Here is a 15,434-nt window from a genome sequence, read left to right as displayed (position 1 = left end):
TTAGAGAAAATGACATACAAAATTGCACACTTCTAAGTTTGTAATTCTATCAGAAAGGAATAATTTGATACCTTAAATCTAAAGAGTGAAGACAACCATTTATTAATGTCAACATTCATGAAATGGAATTGCCACTTCACATACACAGTTTGGTTATGTGTAATTTTCGTAAGGCAATATGTCAGCAAATATTTAATAATCCATTCTTTTGGCTTTGCTGTGTCTGCTTATTCTTTTTGAGTATAACATACACAACACAACTACATTAACAGAGCACTATTAAGGTTTCAATGCCAAGCATTCAAAAGTTAGGAGATGCTAGAAGAAGTAAGGTTCCCTGGGCACCCTTGATTTGGCCCTTTGTACGTATGCATTATGATATAGTCTTTAATTAGATGACCACATACTATTGCTTCCTGCAGGATGGGCCTGCTGTGGAGTGCAGTGCTTTTTTCCAGTTCCTCATTCAGTGCACAGGATTGAACCTGCTCTAGAAACTCATCAGGGTTGTGTGGAGAAAGGAGATTGTTGTCTTTAGATCTCCGCCTCATTTGTTGCACAAGTTGCAAAACTTTTATCCATCAAATATTATTTTTTCCATAGGATCCCGGCCTTATTCAGTGCACAGAATGGACAATGCTCAGTTACTGAATAGCTGTTCAATATTTTGTTTTATCCTCATTTTTCAGTGTGTATCCCGTGCCTTATTTGCTGCACACTATTCAAACTCTGTTCTGAAGATGAACTATTAATTTCCTTATTGACTTTTGTATAGTATCTGAATGCTTCACAAACATTAATTTATCTTTGCAACATCCTTGTGAGCAGAGAGGGTGGTTTTATCCTGACTTCACAGCTAGTAAGCTGAGACACAGAGTTCATGGACTAAAGTTTTCACAAATTTTGAGTGCTCAGTTAGAGATAACTTAGGCCTGATTTTTCAGAGTGCTTAGTATTATATAGCACTTGGATGGTCAAAACATAGCTCCTATTGACTTCACTTGCAGCTGTGAGCTTTCAGCACTTCTGCAAATTGGACCCCAGGGTCTTCAGTCAGACACCAAGAAAAATGGGAACACGCAGTGTTTGGCATTTGTGAAAACTTTGTTTAAGTGACTTGACTAGCATCTCACAGGAACTCATTGGCAGAGGCAGGGACAGTATCTAGTTCTCCAAGGCAGCATTCACAATTAAAGCCTCCTGCAGCTACCTGCCTCCTTCACTACACCCCTTTCAACTTCTGCAACAGATAAGGGAGGAGGCCTACTGACAACAGTTTCTTTCTCTACCCAACCCTGATTCATCCCCAGAGCAGGTCCATTTTGTGTGCTGAATGAGGCTGGTGTCCTGGGGAAAAATTATAGAATTAATGGCTATATCATATATGTGCTCAAGAAGGCTGAATTAAGGTTGCAAAGATAACCTTATTTTTGGCATTACCTAACTTTTGAGTGCTTGATTTTGCAACCTTAATGTTCTTTTAACAAAGTTGTTTGTGTGTAATTTCCTAGGATTTCTTTAAAAAAGGCAAACTGAGAAAAACAAATTCCATCATGTGATATCCTATTGATTTCTACATGCATCATCAAAAGGGTTGGAATCTTTAGATCCACTGTACAGACATCTGCCACAAGCTAATGGAATATATTATGGTATGTGGACCAGCACTAGAGGGGAATGAGACACATACTTTGCCAGTGGCTTTCACAAATATTTGTGGCCAGCAAAAGGATGTTGAGATTCAAAGAACCTTGGGTTCCATTCTAAGTTCTTGGAGGAAGTGTTCTCTAGTGGGCACAAACTCTTCTGCCCAGTCCACCCACCTCCCCAAGATTAACCCTTTCTGCTCTGTTACCTCCAGTCTATCCCAGTCCTCTCTCTTTCCCACCTCTGGCTCCTTATACTAATCCCACTCTTCTTGCCCTGCCAGTCCCGGTATCCACACCTCAGGCTTCTCATGCCGGTCCTAGTCTCCTTGCCCAGCCAGTCCTAGTCTTCCCCTCCAGGCTTGCTTCCCAAATTCCAGTCTCCCCCCACCTTCCAATCTCTCTCCCCTTGCCACACCCAGTCCCTGTCCTAACCCTTTGTTCCCAATCTCCATGCCCAGCCAGTCAGTTCCTCTTTCCTGGCTCTTCATACTGTCTTTCCTCTTCTTCCATCCCTGCCAGCTCCCAGTCCCACCTCCTCAGACTCCTTCTTGAACCTCAATTCCCCTCCATTCTGCTCCCTCTGTGGCTCCTTCATGCTGTCTCTTTGCCAGTTCCCATTCTCTCCCTGTACCCTAGCTCCTTGTCAGAGCTCTTCCCGCCCCTCCCCCCATCCTAGTCTCCTTGTCCAACCTGTCCCAGTCTTACTAGACTCTTCATCCCAATCTACTCCTTTCCTCCCGTTTGTCACCTATGCAGCCGGATGGATTGATTTAAATCAGGGCGATTTAAATCATTTGATTTAAATCATGATATAAATCACCAAGAGAAAATAATTGATTTAAATCGAGTTTTCAACTGATACTTCTTCACATATTTCTTAAACAATGGTGCAAATCTGATCACTAAAACATGTTAATTTACAACTCAATACAGCATTTTACAACATCTAAGAGGGTATGCTTTGTGTAATATTTTAGATAACTTAATTTTTATTAAGTTAGGAAATAGTACATAATACTCATTACCTGTCTCAAACTGCAGATGCAGCAGCAGTACATTAAAATGGTAAGAACTAAATCACACACACAAACACAATAGCACTTATACTTTATTAAACTAAACCTTAAATGTTACATAAATGTTTCACATTTGGAATTGCAGCAATCTCATGAGTTACCGGCTGACAGCTGTCATACTCTTTTTTTGTAAATCTTCAAATTTTATTAACTCTAACAGACAAGTCATCACAACACTAAATGCACACGGTCCTTAAAACTTCTACAGCTAGCTCTCATCTTCCCCGTTCCCATTGTCATTTTTATTCATAGACAAACAATTACGAGTTTTCCTGCTTTTTTGAAGACGTGGGCTGGAGGGAGTGTGTTTTGTCACTCTGTAGGGATGGCACATGCATAGCCTGGTCAGCAATAAGAGCTGTGAGAAGCTTGAGCATGATCACTTTGGATGGAATCTTCAGGGAATTTAACTGCTAAAATTGAAGAAATCTCTACTGACCATGCAGAAACTGATTTTTCAAAGCCTTATAAATGGGCCAAATCTGGTCAGATTTTCAAAGGGGTGGCAAAAGGTACATCCTTGACACAAAGTTCATACCCCTGCCAAATTAAGTCCCTGTTTCAAAGCATGGGAGTGCTGAATCTGTTCAAAGAAAAGATTGTTTTGCCCATGTTAAAAAATTCTGGCAATGTATTTTTCCTTAATTCTGTTCTTGGAAATTGCTGAACCATTCTGGTTGAAATTTTCCAAAAAATTCAACCCAAAACAGACACCAGGCATGGAAAACTTCAGCCCAAATAATTAATATTTGGTAAAGTGTTAAGCAACTGAAAACAGGGTCTTATAATGGGAAATATTGGGCAACTTTAATAATAGTTAGCATCAGCAGCCCCATCTATAATTGCCTGTCACACCTGTAGGATGCTTTTCTCATTTAGGTTCTGATCCTGCAAACATTTATACATAGGTTTAATTTTACATGTGTGTACTCTCACTGAATATAAATTGTGTAAAATTGAGAATTGCTTGGTGTTTTCAGGATTAGGGTCTTAAATATATATATTTTGAATTGGTCAAAAATGGGCCATACGTTCAGTTACACTGATCAAACAAACTAAAATGGGAAGCATATTGACAGTAGTCAATATATTGCTTATTAATCCCTGGCCTCTTTTCTGTCTCTTATTCCAAGCTCACTTCTTACCATTCTTTTTTTTTTTTCCCCTTGTCAACTCTAACATGAATCACCAGAAATATCTGGTGTTGAAGTGGACTGTTTGCCTTCAGTTCATTTTCTTATGCAAACAGGAAGCTGAAACGAGACAGATCTGTGGTTGCTTTGTAAATTGTATGTTCTTGTTTTGTGTTTTACTTATGTGATGAAATAGAGTTGTGTAATGTCCCCCTTAATCTTTCTCATTCTTGTCTAAGACTTGCTTCATAAAAGTTGAGCTGCTAGATGGATCTGGTTATTTTCTATAATTGAAAAGGTCACAGCTCTTTAATTGTAGATGTAATTTCCTTTTAGTCTTCATTTATATGACTTGATTGTACCTGATCTTCTCTTGTTCTAGTGCTTTGACTGTAGTAAAAATTCACTATACCTTTTCCCAGCCGAATAAGTTTCCTTTCCTGTCTGCCTTAAAATTGGTGTTTGAAATTTCAAAAGGCCATAGGGAGTTTATGCCTCAAAATGCATTGTGAAATTGTAAAAAGCCCAGTAGTATGATGGCCATCCATTCCTGTGATATCAGTTATTCATTTAGGCTCTAATTCAACAAAGCACTTAAAACACATGCTTAAATCAATCTATTCAGCAAATTATTTAAGCTTGTGCTTACATGCTTTGCTATGTCTGGATCTTAACTATTAAATCATTACTAAAGCAGGATGGAAATTACATTGCAATCACTTGTGGACTCCCACTCTGTCTAAACACAAATGATGTAACTCTTCTGAAATAAAAGTCTCAAATGATGACTTGATTCAAAACCTTTATTTCAAATTTGGCTTTCCAGTTTATATGTAATAATTTAGCAGTTGCTGCTGTCTTATGCAGGAAACTCTTCTCCACTGTCTGAAGATAAGTGATGGTTTCTTGTCTTTTCCTGCCTATTTTTGATTTGAGTAGTTGTGCTGAAGTTAGTTGTATTTTGGCAACATGACAGAGTGAATAAAGTAATTTGATTACTGACATTTTTTGCTTTTTTTGTCTTGTTTTCTTTCAAACAATTTCTCTTAACTCTTCTGTAGAGTCAGGACTATTTAAATAAAGTTAAATCCAATGAAGTACATGTTTGGATGATCCCAAGATTGGTAATATTCATTTAAATCATTTAATAAAATATCCACACTAAATCTTCATGTTTAGTTGCAGGTCCAGCATTGCCTCCTGGCTACAAAAAAAGCTCAGAAATGCCTGACAGTGATGAAGACCCCGAGTCTCCTCCTCTGCACAGAGAAGCAAATATAGATTCTGAAGAGGAGCAGGACACTGGTCCAGTACCCAAGTCAGTCTGTTTGTGTGTCATTGATGTATTTACACTGGTAAAATAAGCAGAAATTGGACCACCTCATAGGATGAGTTGACTGAATTAGCCCAGATGCAGAATCTGGGAAAGGGACTAAATTATGCAATTAAAGAAAGCAAATGCCACCCCAAGATAAAGTTTGCTAACATTGTCCCCTCACCATTTCCAGGGTGATAGTGGCCACCTCATCAGTGTGTCTGTGACTGGATTGTTCAGTGCAATCTAAATTGTTCATTTCATTTTGATTTTGCATGATATGTGTCATTCTTAGATTGTGCTTTTAATTTGTGTGTATACACAACAGATGTGCATGATAGAGGTGCTTTATTAGAAATCTGAAATTTAATATTTAGTGAAGTCTGTTTCAAAAGTACAGCAAGTCTTCCTGCAGAAAGTAATAAGCGGCTTGTTAGTTATACTAATGTTAAAGTGTCTGTGATGGACCTGATCACGGAAGTGTATTTTGATAAACCATGTCTTTGCTAGCAATAAGATATGTTTGGCATCTGTATTAGACTTTGGGTGGACTGTGAATTTTGAGACGAGTGTTTCCTAATATAAATGTATATTAAGAGGCATATTGGAGGTGTGGAAATGTAATTTAGAGGTTAAAAAAGAAAAGGGCCAAAATTTTCAAACCTGCATACTTAAACTTAGACTCTTAAATCCATATTTAGGCACTTAAATAGAAGTGGCGCAATTTTCAAAAGTTCTAAGCACCTACAAATCTCACTGAAGTTAAGAACTAGAGGTGCTTAGTGTCTTTGAAAATTGTCACTTCTAACTTTTTAGGCATAAAGTCTTGAAAAATGTGGCCTTTGTCTCAGCATGAATATAAACATACGAATGGGAGATCCTGCACCTGTTTTAGGAACAGGTATATGGTAAGAATACTCAGATCATCATGACATCAGTGTGTTAGAGCAAATAGATGATCTCTGGGAAAATTATCATATCAGTGACATAGTGAACAGTTTTCAACTCCCTGTAGGCCTGATCCAGTTCTGATATTCTGACAAATTAATAGGAGTCTTTCCATTGACATCAATGGGAACTGGTTTGGGCCTCTAGATACTGTGTTCATCATAATTATTATCTGTTTATCTTAGACATTTTTATCTCTTTTTTTAGACTATTCTGTATTTAACTTAGGCATTTCTAAAATGCATATCATCATAATACCATATATAGGGACCAGCCAAATTCCTACTGATCACGTTTTAAACAAGTGTGTGTGTGTGATTATTTTGATTTGAAGGATGGAAATAATTATTGTAATAGCAAATCTCAGCAAATTGCACATACTCAAATTTAAAGGGACTAATCACATGTGTAAAGTTAAAAACATGTAAGTCTTTCCACGATTGGGGTCTTAGAGGGCATTATGCTATTTCCATGTAATGATCGTTAGTGTAAATATTCCCCGCTTTTTCTCCATTGTCTTATTTATTGATTGAGCTAAAATTTGATTGGGAAAAGTACTAGTAATGTATTGGAATGATGGTCAAAATGTAGCAAGAAATATGCTGGTGTTAAAATTATTTTATGCATGGAAAACAGCTCATTACAGCATTTTACTGTTTGACTTTCTCTTTCTGCACCAATAACATTTTTGAACTTTTTTTAAAGGTCAGGGCAGTTTAAGAATTGGGTTGATGCTAACAAATTTTTAATTGGTCGAAATTATTTCAGATTCTTATGCTGTGTTTCCATGGTAACAGCAAGATAGTACATAATGTAAGACTATTAGAAATCATTTTATGTTTTTTTTCCTTTAAAGTGTAGATAATTGCCATCTATGTCAGGGTAATTATTAAGCTAAATCACTGTATTTGTAGAAAACAGAAAAGAGCTCAGGAAGATGACGACGACGATGATGGCTTTTTTGGACCTGCTCTTCCTCCTGGATTTAAAAAGCAGGATGATTCTCCAGAGAGGTAATTAAAACGGAATAGTGTTCAGGTTCCTCTCATTAAAACATAATTATTTTCAATAAAGTATTTTGTGGCTCTATCAGTGAACACTTCAGTTATACTTGTGATTTATGTGACTAGAATTTCTTCTTCCACAAGCAGTGTTCCTTCGTAATTTGAGTACAAAATACCCCCATGTACCCTCTGGAAAGTCGGAGAGAAAAGAAAAATTGTATATGAACTGTCTGATCATATTTTGAATATCAAATTTCTCCCACCTTCAAAGGGACACTGAGAGCAACTGAGCCTGATTAGGGGGCGGGGCTACCCTAATTAGGGGGCCTATAAAAGGAGCCACCCAATCAGGCAGGGGCACAGCTGCAGTGGCACAGGAGTCAGCCAACAGAGCTGTAAACAGGGGAGTTTGGAGAGGTAGTATGTAGGTTTCTGGTATTGTTGCAATGGTCATTGAGGGTTTGTTTTGGTGGGGTGTTGTGTGTGTGTGTGTGTGTTTTGGGTTTTTTTTCTCTCACTGATGGGACATAGATGAGGAGGCTATGCCAGATACAGAGGCAGCAGTGGTAGTGACCCAAGTAGTGGAAGAGACAATGGAGATGACTGGATGTGGGAGCTGCGGGATATACATGATCCTGCAGGGGTTACCACAAAAGAGCATTGTTTGTATGAAGTACTGCCTGATAGAGCTGATGAAAAAGAAGATCTGGGGCTTGGAGATGCAGGTGGGAACTCTCTGGTTGAGTTTAGAAGAGGATTTGAGCAGATGATGGAGCAAAGGCATGAGGAGGCTGAAGGGAAAAACCCAGACTTGCAGATGGAAGCAGGACCAAAGAACTCTGAGGGGAGACTGCTGGGTGAGGAAAGTGGCCAGTGGAAGCATGTGACTACAAGAACCAGGCAGAGGAAAAGACAGGCTAGTGAAGGAGAAATAGAGCTCAGGAACAGGTTTACAGAGTTGGAAAATGAAGAACAGGCGCAGCAAGTGGTAACTAAAGGTGGGAGAGCAAGGAAGAAGAGAAGATCAGATAGTCCTAAGCAAAGAGTGGATGAGCCAATGGAGATACCACCAAATAAGAGCCCCAGAGGGATCCAGGATGGGTTGCTGAAGATTGAAAGGGAGAAAAGAAGACGAGAAGACTTGCAGCCAGATAGACCAGGGGAAGGGCCGGAAAATCGCACCGTCACCAGGAAAAGGCAGGTCTACGTTATTGGAGACTCCCTCCTGAGAAGAACAGACAGGCCTGTAACCAGAGCTGATCTGGAGAACAGAAGCCTGTGCTGTCTACCCAGTGCTGGGATATGAGATGTGGACCTGAGGCTGGAGAGGATCCTAGCAGTAGTGGGAAAGAATCCACTGATTGTCTTTCATGTGGGAACAAATGATACAGCTAGATTCTCCCTGGAATGACTCAATGGAGACTATGCTAGGTTGGGGAAGACTCTTAAAGAAATGGAGGTTCAGGTGATCTTCAGTGGGATTCTGCTTGTCCTTAGAGGAGGACAACAAAGCAGTGACAAGATTCTGATGATCAACAGATGGCTCAGGCAGTGGTGCTATAAGGAGGGCTTTGGGATATATGGCCACTTGGAGGCATTCATGGACAGAGGACTGTTCTGTTGGGATGGATTTCACCTGAACAGGGAGGGAAATGGACTTCTAGGATGGAGGTTAAAGCAACTGATTAGAGAGCTTTAAATTAGGAATTTGGGGGAGACAGTTGTGAGATGCCCAGGTGATCTCCACACCTGATTTTAACATTGAGAGGGAGGAAAATGAAATAGGAAATTATATAGGAGTGGGTAGAAGAATGGATATGAAGAGGAACGATGGTGTAGATACCAGTCTAAATAGGCGATACTGGCAGTAGAATGACTGTAAGGAATCCTGTAAGGAATGTGAGCGAAGCCAAACAGCAAAAATTAAGATGTTTGTACAGCAATGCAAGGAGCCTGGGTAATAAAATGGAGGAACTAGAGCTATGGGTGCAGACCAAATATCATAGAGATAACAGAAACATGGTGGAATAGTAGTCATGACTGGAGTACAGGTATGATTGGGTATGTGCTGCTTAGAAAAGAAAAGTAAAGGCAAAGGTGGTAGAGTAGTATTGTATATCAATGATGAAGTAGATTGTAAAGAAATTAGAAGTGATGCAATGGATAAGACAGAATCTATCGGGGCAAAAATCATATTGAGGAAGAAAACTGCTAGAGCTTCCCCTGGGATAGTGCTTGGAGTGTGCTACAGACTACAGGGATCTGATTTAGGTATGGATAGAGACCTCCTTAATGTTTTTAATGAAGTAGATATTACTGGGAACTGTGTGATTATGGGAGATTTTAATTTCCCAGATATAGACTGGAAGATTAGTGCTAGTAATAATAATAGGGCTCAGATTTTCCTGGATGTGATAGCTGACAGATTCCTTCATTAAATAGTTGCTGAACCAACAAGAGGGGATGCCATTTTAGATTTGGTGTTGGTGAGTAGTGAGGATCTTGTAGAACTGGTTGTAGGGGGACAACCTTGGTTTGAGCAACCATGAGCTAATTCAGTTCAAACTAAATGGAAGAATAAACAAAAAAAGATCTGTGACTAGGGTCTTTGATTTCAAAAGGGCTAACTTTAAAAAATTAAGGGAATTAGTTAGGGAAGTGGACTGGACTGGACTGAAGAACTCATGGATCTAAAGGTGGAGGAGGCTTGGAATTACTTCAAGTCAAAGTTGTAGGAACTATCTGAAGCCTACATCCCAAGGAAGGGGGAAAAAATTATAGGCAATGGCTGTAGACCAAACTGGATGAGCAAGCATCTCAGAAAGGTGATTAAGAGAAAGCAGAGACCCTACAAGGAGTGGAAGATGGGAGGAATCAGCAAGGAAAGATATCTCTTGGAGGTCAGAACATGTAGAGATACAGTGAGAAATGCCAAAAGCCAAGTAGAGTTGATCCTTGCAAAGGGAATTAAAACCAATAGTAAAAGGTTCTATAACCATATAAACAGGAAGAAAACAAAGAAAGAAGAAGTGGGACCGCTAAGCACTGAGGCTGGGGTGGAGGTTAAGGATAATCTAGGCATGACCCAATATCTAAACAAATACTTTGCCTCATTTTTTAATGAGGCTAACGAAGAGCTTAGGGATAGTGGCAGGGGGGGCTAATGGTTTTGAGGATATGGAAGTAGAAATTACCACATCCGAGGTAGAAGCCAAATTCCAACTGATTAATGGGACCAAATCGGGGTCCAAATAATCTCCATGCAAGGATAGTTAAGGAACTGGCACGTGACATTGCAAGCCCATTAACAAGGATTTTTAATGAATCTGTAAACTCAGGGATTGTACCATATGACGGGAGAATTGCTAACATAGTTCCTATTTTGAAGAAAGGGAAAAAAAGCGATCCGGATAATTACAGTCCTGTTAGTTAGACCTCAGTAGCATGCAAGGTGTTGGAAAAATTTTTGAAAGAGAAAGTAGTTAAGGACATCGAGGTTAATGGTAATTGGGACAAAATACAACATGGCTTTACAAAAGGTAGATTGTGCCAGACCAACCTGATCTCCTTTTTTTGAAAAGATAACAGATTTTTTAGACAAAGGGAATACAGTGGATTTAATTTACCTAGATCTCAGTAAGGCATTAGATACGGTTCCACATGGGGAATTATTAGTTAAATTGGAAAAGATGGGGATTAATATGAAAATTGGAAGGTGGATAAGGAACCGGTTAAAGGGGAGACTACAACAAGTCATACTTAAAGGTGAACTGTCAGGCTGGAGGGAGATTTCTAGTGGAGTTCCTCGGGGATCGGTCTTGGGATCTTATTTAACCTTTTTATTACTGACTTTGGCACAAAAAGTGTGAGTGTACTAATAAAGTTTGCGGATGATACAAAGTTTGGAGGTATCGCTAATACAGAGAAAGACTGGGATATCATACAACAAGATCTGGATGCTCTCTTAAACTGGAGTAAGAAATAGGATGAAATTTAATAGTGGAAAGTGCAAGGTCATGCACTTAGGGACTAACAACAAGAACTTTCACTATAAGTTGGGGACACATCAGTTGGAAGTGACAGAGGAAGAGCGCACACAAACCAATTATTCAAACCAATATTCAACTGCCTAAAATTCAACATGTGTGATAGCTTAAAAAAAACAGCCACTCTGGATGTATTGGATGTATTATCACAAGATGACTGTGAGCTGCCAATATGATGCAGCCGTGAAAAAAGCTAATGCAGTCCTAGCATGCATCAGGCAAGGTATTTCCAGTAGAGATAGGGAGGTGTTAGTACTGTTATACAAGGCGTTGGTCAGACCTCATCTGGAATACTGTGTGCACTTCTGGTCTTCTTTGTTTAAGAAAGATGAATGCAAACTGGAACAGGTGCAGAGAAGGGCTAGTAGGATGGTCTGAGGAATGGAAAACCTACCTTATGAGAGGAGACCCAAAGAGCTTGGCTTGTTTAGCCTAACCAAAAGAAGGCTGAGGGGAGATATGATTGCTCTCTATAAATACATCAGAGGGATAAATATCACAGAGGGAGAGGAGTTATTTAAGTTCAGCACCAGTGTGCACACAAGAACAAATGGATATAAATTGGCCATCAGGAAGCTTAGACTTGAAATTAGATGTACGTTTCTTAGCATCAGGGGAGTGAAGTTCTGGAACAGCCTTCCAAGGGGAATATGGGGGCAAAAAACCTAGTTGTCTTCAAGACTGAGCTTGATAAATTTGTGGAAGGGATGGTATGATGGCACAGCCTAATTTGGCAATTGACTGATCTTCAGTTACTAGCAGTAAATATGCTCAAAGGCCTGTGAAGGGATGTTAGATGGGGTGGGTTCTGAGTTCTATAGATAATTCTTTCTGAGTATCTGGCTGGTGAGTCTTGCCCACATGCTCAGGGTTTAATTGATTGCCATATTTGGGGTCGGGAAGGAATTTTCCCCCAGGGCAGATTGGCATAGGCCCTGTGGGGTTTTTTTCTTCCTTTGCTGCATGGGGCATAGGTCACTTGCTGGTGGATTCTCTGTACCTTGAGGTCTTTAAATCATTATTTGAGATCTTCAGTAACTCAGTCTTAGGTTAGGGGTCTATTACAGGAGTGGGTGGGTGAAGTTCTGTGGCCTCCGTTGTGCAGGAAGTCAGACTAGATGATCATAATGGTCCCTTCTGACCTTAGAGTCTATGAGGCTATAAACCTCAAAAAGAGTAGCTGAATCAGACAGACAAACTATTGCATGGTATATGCTTGTGTTTTTTCAATATTTATTTTGAATATTTTATAGGTATTGTCTAATATTACAGTGGCCTCCTTAGACCCAAAATCTCCAATTAACTCCTCCAGTGCAGGGGCCCACCCACATGGAACTCATTGCAGGATTGAGATGTTAATTTGTTTCTATGTAATATAATATGACATGTATTATTACAATGGTTGTTTTGTCAATAAATTCAGATCATTAGTTTTCTACTTGTAAACAATGCTGAATGATGTGTGTTTGTTAAAATCATGTTTTACTAAATCAGCATTGTTTTTTGCCTTTTTGTCAGACACAAAGCCCATTTAACCACATGCAATTCTAAAATACCTATTGAAGAAAGCTAGTTGTTAATTTTCCATTTAGAATTTAACTGCATCTGACATCCTTCTAATCTTCACATCAATCTCAGCTCTTTCCAGTGTAATTCAAAATGATATTCAGTAAGGAAATCACTACTTTCAAGAGAACGTTCATAGATAAAATGTGCAGCAGAGACTTCCTTGCAGATTTGCTTTTGACATCTGTGCTGTTTGCTTCCTCAATACTATAAAGAGTCGGTAGATAAAATGAGCCAATATTTTCCTGTCAGAAATAATGTCATTGTTAGGAAGATGAGCCAGTCAGTTGCTGAACAGTTCTGGTTGTAGCATTACTGTCTGCAAGAATTCCATAGTTGAAAGTGTGTCAAATTTGAGAACTTTTATAGAGAGAGAATGTCTATATATTAGGAATTATGTCTGTTTCCTCTAGGTTTAAACCTGTTGAGATGATTTGGGGAATCTCTCTGTGTACAACATATGAATTCTGGTTAATTTTATGAGATTGTGTCATTGAGTATTGCAATGTATAGTAGGTCAACTACGGGCTGGCAGGGTCCATGACATCCCTCTCACTCATACAAACACACCGGTCAGGAAGAAGTTACAGAACAAATAAAATAAATCAAATTAAACTTTAACAACTGAGCTCTGGCTAAACAATGGATATGCTATGTGTGGTGTCTGTTAGGGCCCGTAATGTGGGCTGTATGATCTATGGTTGGAGCCAGCAGTAGAGTCGGGGCTATGGTCACACCAGGGGTCAGAATCAGAAGTCACACCAAGGGGCAAAGCCGGAATCAGCAACTGGCCAGGGCAAGGAAGCAGACAGCAGGAACAAGACATGGTAGGTAGCAGGGACCAGGTCTCAGAGGTCTGGGCAGCAACAGGCATAGCGACTAGTTGCCCAGACAAGGAATGGGATAGGAACAGGAAGTCTTGTACCTGATGGTGTCCAATCAGCAGTCTGCTGTTAGTCATCTGACCATGTTGAGTCAGTGGGTGTAATTTCTGTGGTGAGGTATTAGCAGCAGTTCCCTAGTCTGCCCATGCAGCTCAGTGACGCAGAAGATAAGGCTGGTGCAGGCCTGGATTTGAGTCCTGTGGCGCCTGACAGAGCTTGAGCTATGAGAACTAATTCTGCCTAGGTTGTCTGAAGGGAAGAAGGTTTGAAGAGTTGCTGCAGGGAAGAAGATTTTCCAGGTGGTAGAGCCTTTAAAAACTTAGAGGGACTCAGACACAAGGAGAAGGTTGGGCAGGAGAGGGGAACAAACCGGGCTTGTTTTTGTTGCAGAGGGGATCTTTGACTGTGGGACCAGCCAAAGTCAAAGAAGGCTGGCTAAAGGAGAGAGAGGAGGAAGAGACCAGAAATATTCCATGTTCCAGGGAGGAAACCATGTGCAGGAGAGCACAGAGACAGGAAGGAATCCGAACTCCATCAGTAAACATTGACCCAGATCCCAAAGAATGTTCAAGAGCTGAGGAAACTGAAGCAGGGATGGTGTGTAGGTCTTGTATTGTTTTGTCTAGATATGTATATTTCTTGTGCTGTCTGTACTAAAGAGAGACTGGTTTGGGAACTTCTTTAAAGCCTGTGTGTTGTGTGCTTCAACTATCAAGTATCCCTGGAAAGGTGAATGTAAACTAGATAGCCTACGAGGTTGGTGCTCTGGGAAAGGCTGTGCTTAAGTTACTGAGGCGCTTGGGAGAGCTAGTACTAAAGTCAGTGTCTAGGCAGTTGAACTTTCAGGAGTGGGTGCTGGATGGAAGATCTGCATCCCAAGAGTGTGACCAGTGACCCAAAGATGGTGCCCGGACTCTATTCAGACTCAGGGAGCCTAAAAAACACATGGGCCCAAACAAGCCCTGAGCATCCTGCAGACAGAGCTTTACCTGGGCTGTGACATTTGTAATGCAATATAACAGTCTCCAAATGTGTAGTTTAAAAATAGTATAAATCGCTGTATAATTATTTCAGGATAATATATGGTATCTCAGGGCTTGCTTTCATTATAAAGGGCATTACCTTTAAATCCCTTCAGATCACTTCATGTTGTGACACCTACAGGAAGTCAGCCAAACAACGGCTAGCTTGGGTAGCAGCTGGGGAAAGTTGATTTTATTATTTATTAATTTATAATGTTTTTTAAATCTTTAGATTATTTGGAACCATCTAGTCGTGCACATCAGTAACTCTCTGTGACTTTTGCCCTCCCTCTCCCCCTTCCTGTACAAACTCAAGTAAATGTGAAACAGCACCTTGTACAGTGATTTCCTTCATGCTACCACAGCACAAATACTGAAAGCATGTTTCACATGGACAAGAGATGTTCTCGCAGCCATATAAAAATATGATCTCTATTAAAAAAGCCAAAGATTCTGATCCTAAAAGCTTTATGCAGTTTGTCAAAGGGGCTGCTCACATGAGCATGGCTAGCAGGGTTGGGTCCATGTGGGGAAAGGCAGCTATTTAAAGGTGAACTAAAGAGCAGAGAACTGTGCGCCTTTCATGGCTACTTTCTGACATAGAGTAGATTCCGCTTATTAGCAACCCTTCGGTTGCCAGTAGAAAGTTGCTATTATCGGCAGTTGCTAATTAGCAGAAAGTAAGTTTGCGAAGCAGCACCCAAGGAAAGACATGCTGGGACATGCCGTTCCTGGCTGCAGCCCTGTAAACTTGGCTACAGGAAGGGCATCAGCAGGGACGGAGGCTGCAG

The 15,434-nt window shown here is 40.1% G+C and overlaps 1 protein-coding gene across 5 annotated transcripts in view; it reads left to right on the top strand.

Moving 5' to 3' along the window:
* The window catches only part of GPALPP1 (GPALPP motifs containing 1), a 32,047-nt gene that overhangs the window by 3,901 nt on the left and 12,712 nt on the right, over positions 1 to 15,434 (top strand). For 3 of the 5 annotated variants that reach the window (XM_067563149.1, XM_067563152.1, XM_067563151.1), the window contains 2 exons: positions 5,044 to 5,176; positions 7,036 to 7,134. In XM_067563149.1, coding sequence (XP_067419250.1) covers positions 5,044 to 5,176; positions 7,036 to 7,134 — 232 coding nt within the window. Of the gene's footprint in view, positions 1 to 5,037; positions 5,177 to 7,035; positions 7,135 to 15,434 lie in introns of those variants that run through there. The other 2 variants (XM_067563150.1, XM_067563148.1) reach the window with 1 other exon arrangement.

This window comes from Emydura macquarii, unplaced genomic scaffold, assembly GCF_026122565.2.
Source record: "Emydura macquarii macquarii isolate MOO-44397 ecotype Brisbane River unplaced genomic scaffold, CSIRO-AGI_Emac_v2 contig_2473, whole genome shotgun sequence".
Lineage (NCBI taxonomy): Eukaryota > Metazoa > Chordata > Testudines > Chelidae > Emydura > Emydura macquarii.
The sequence above is the reverse complement of the archived record's forward strand: the minus strand, read 5'-3'. Positions and strand labels throughout refer to the sequence as shown.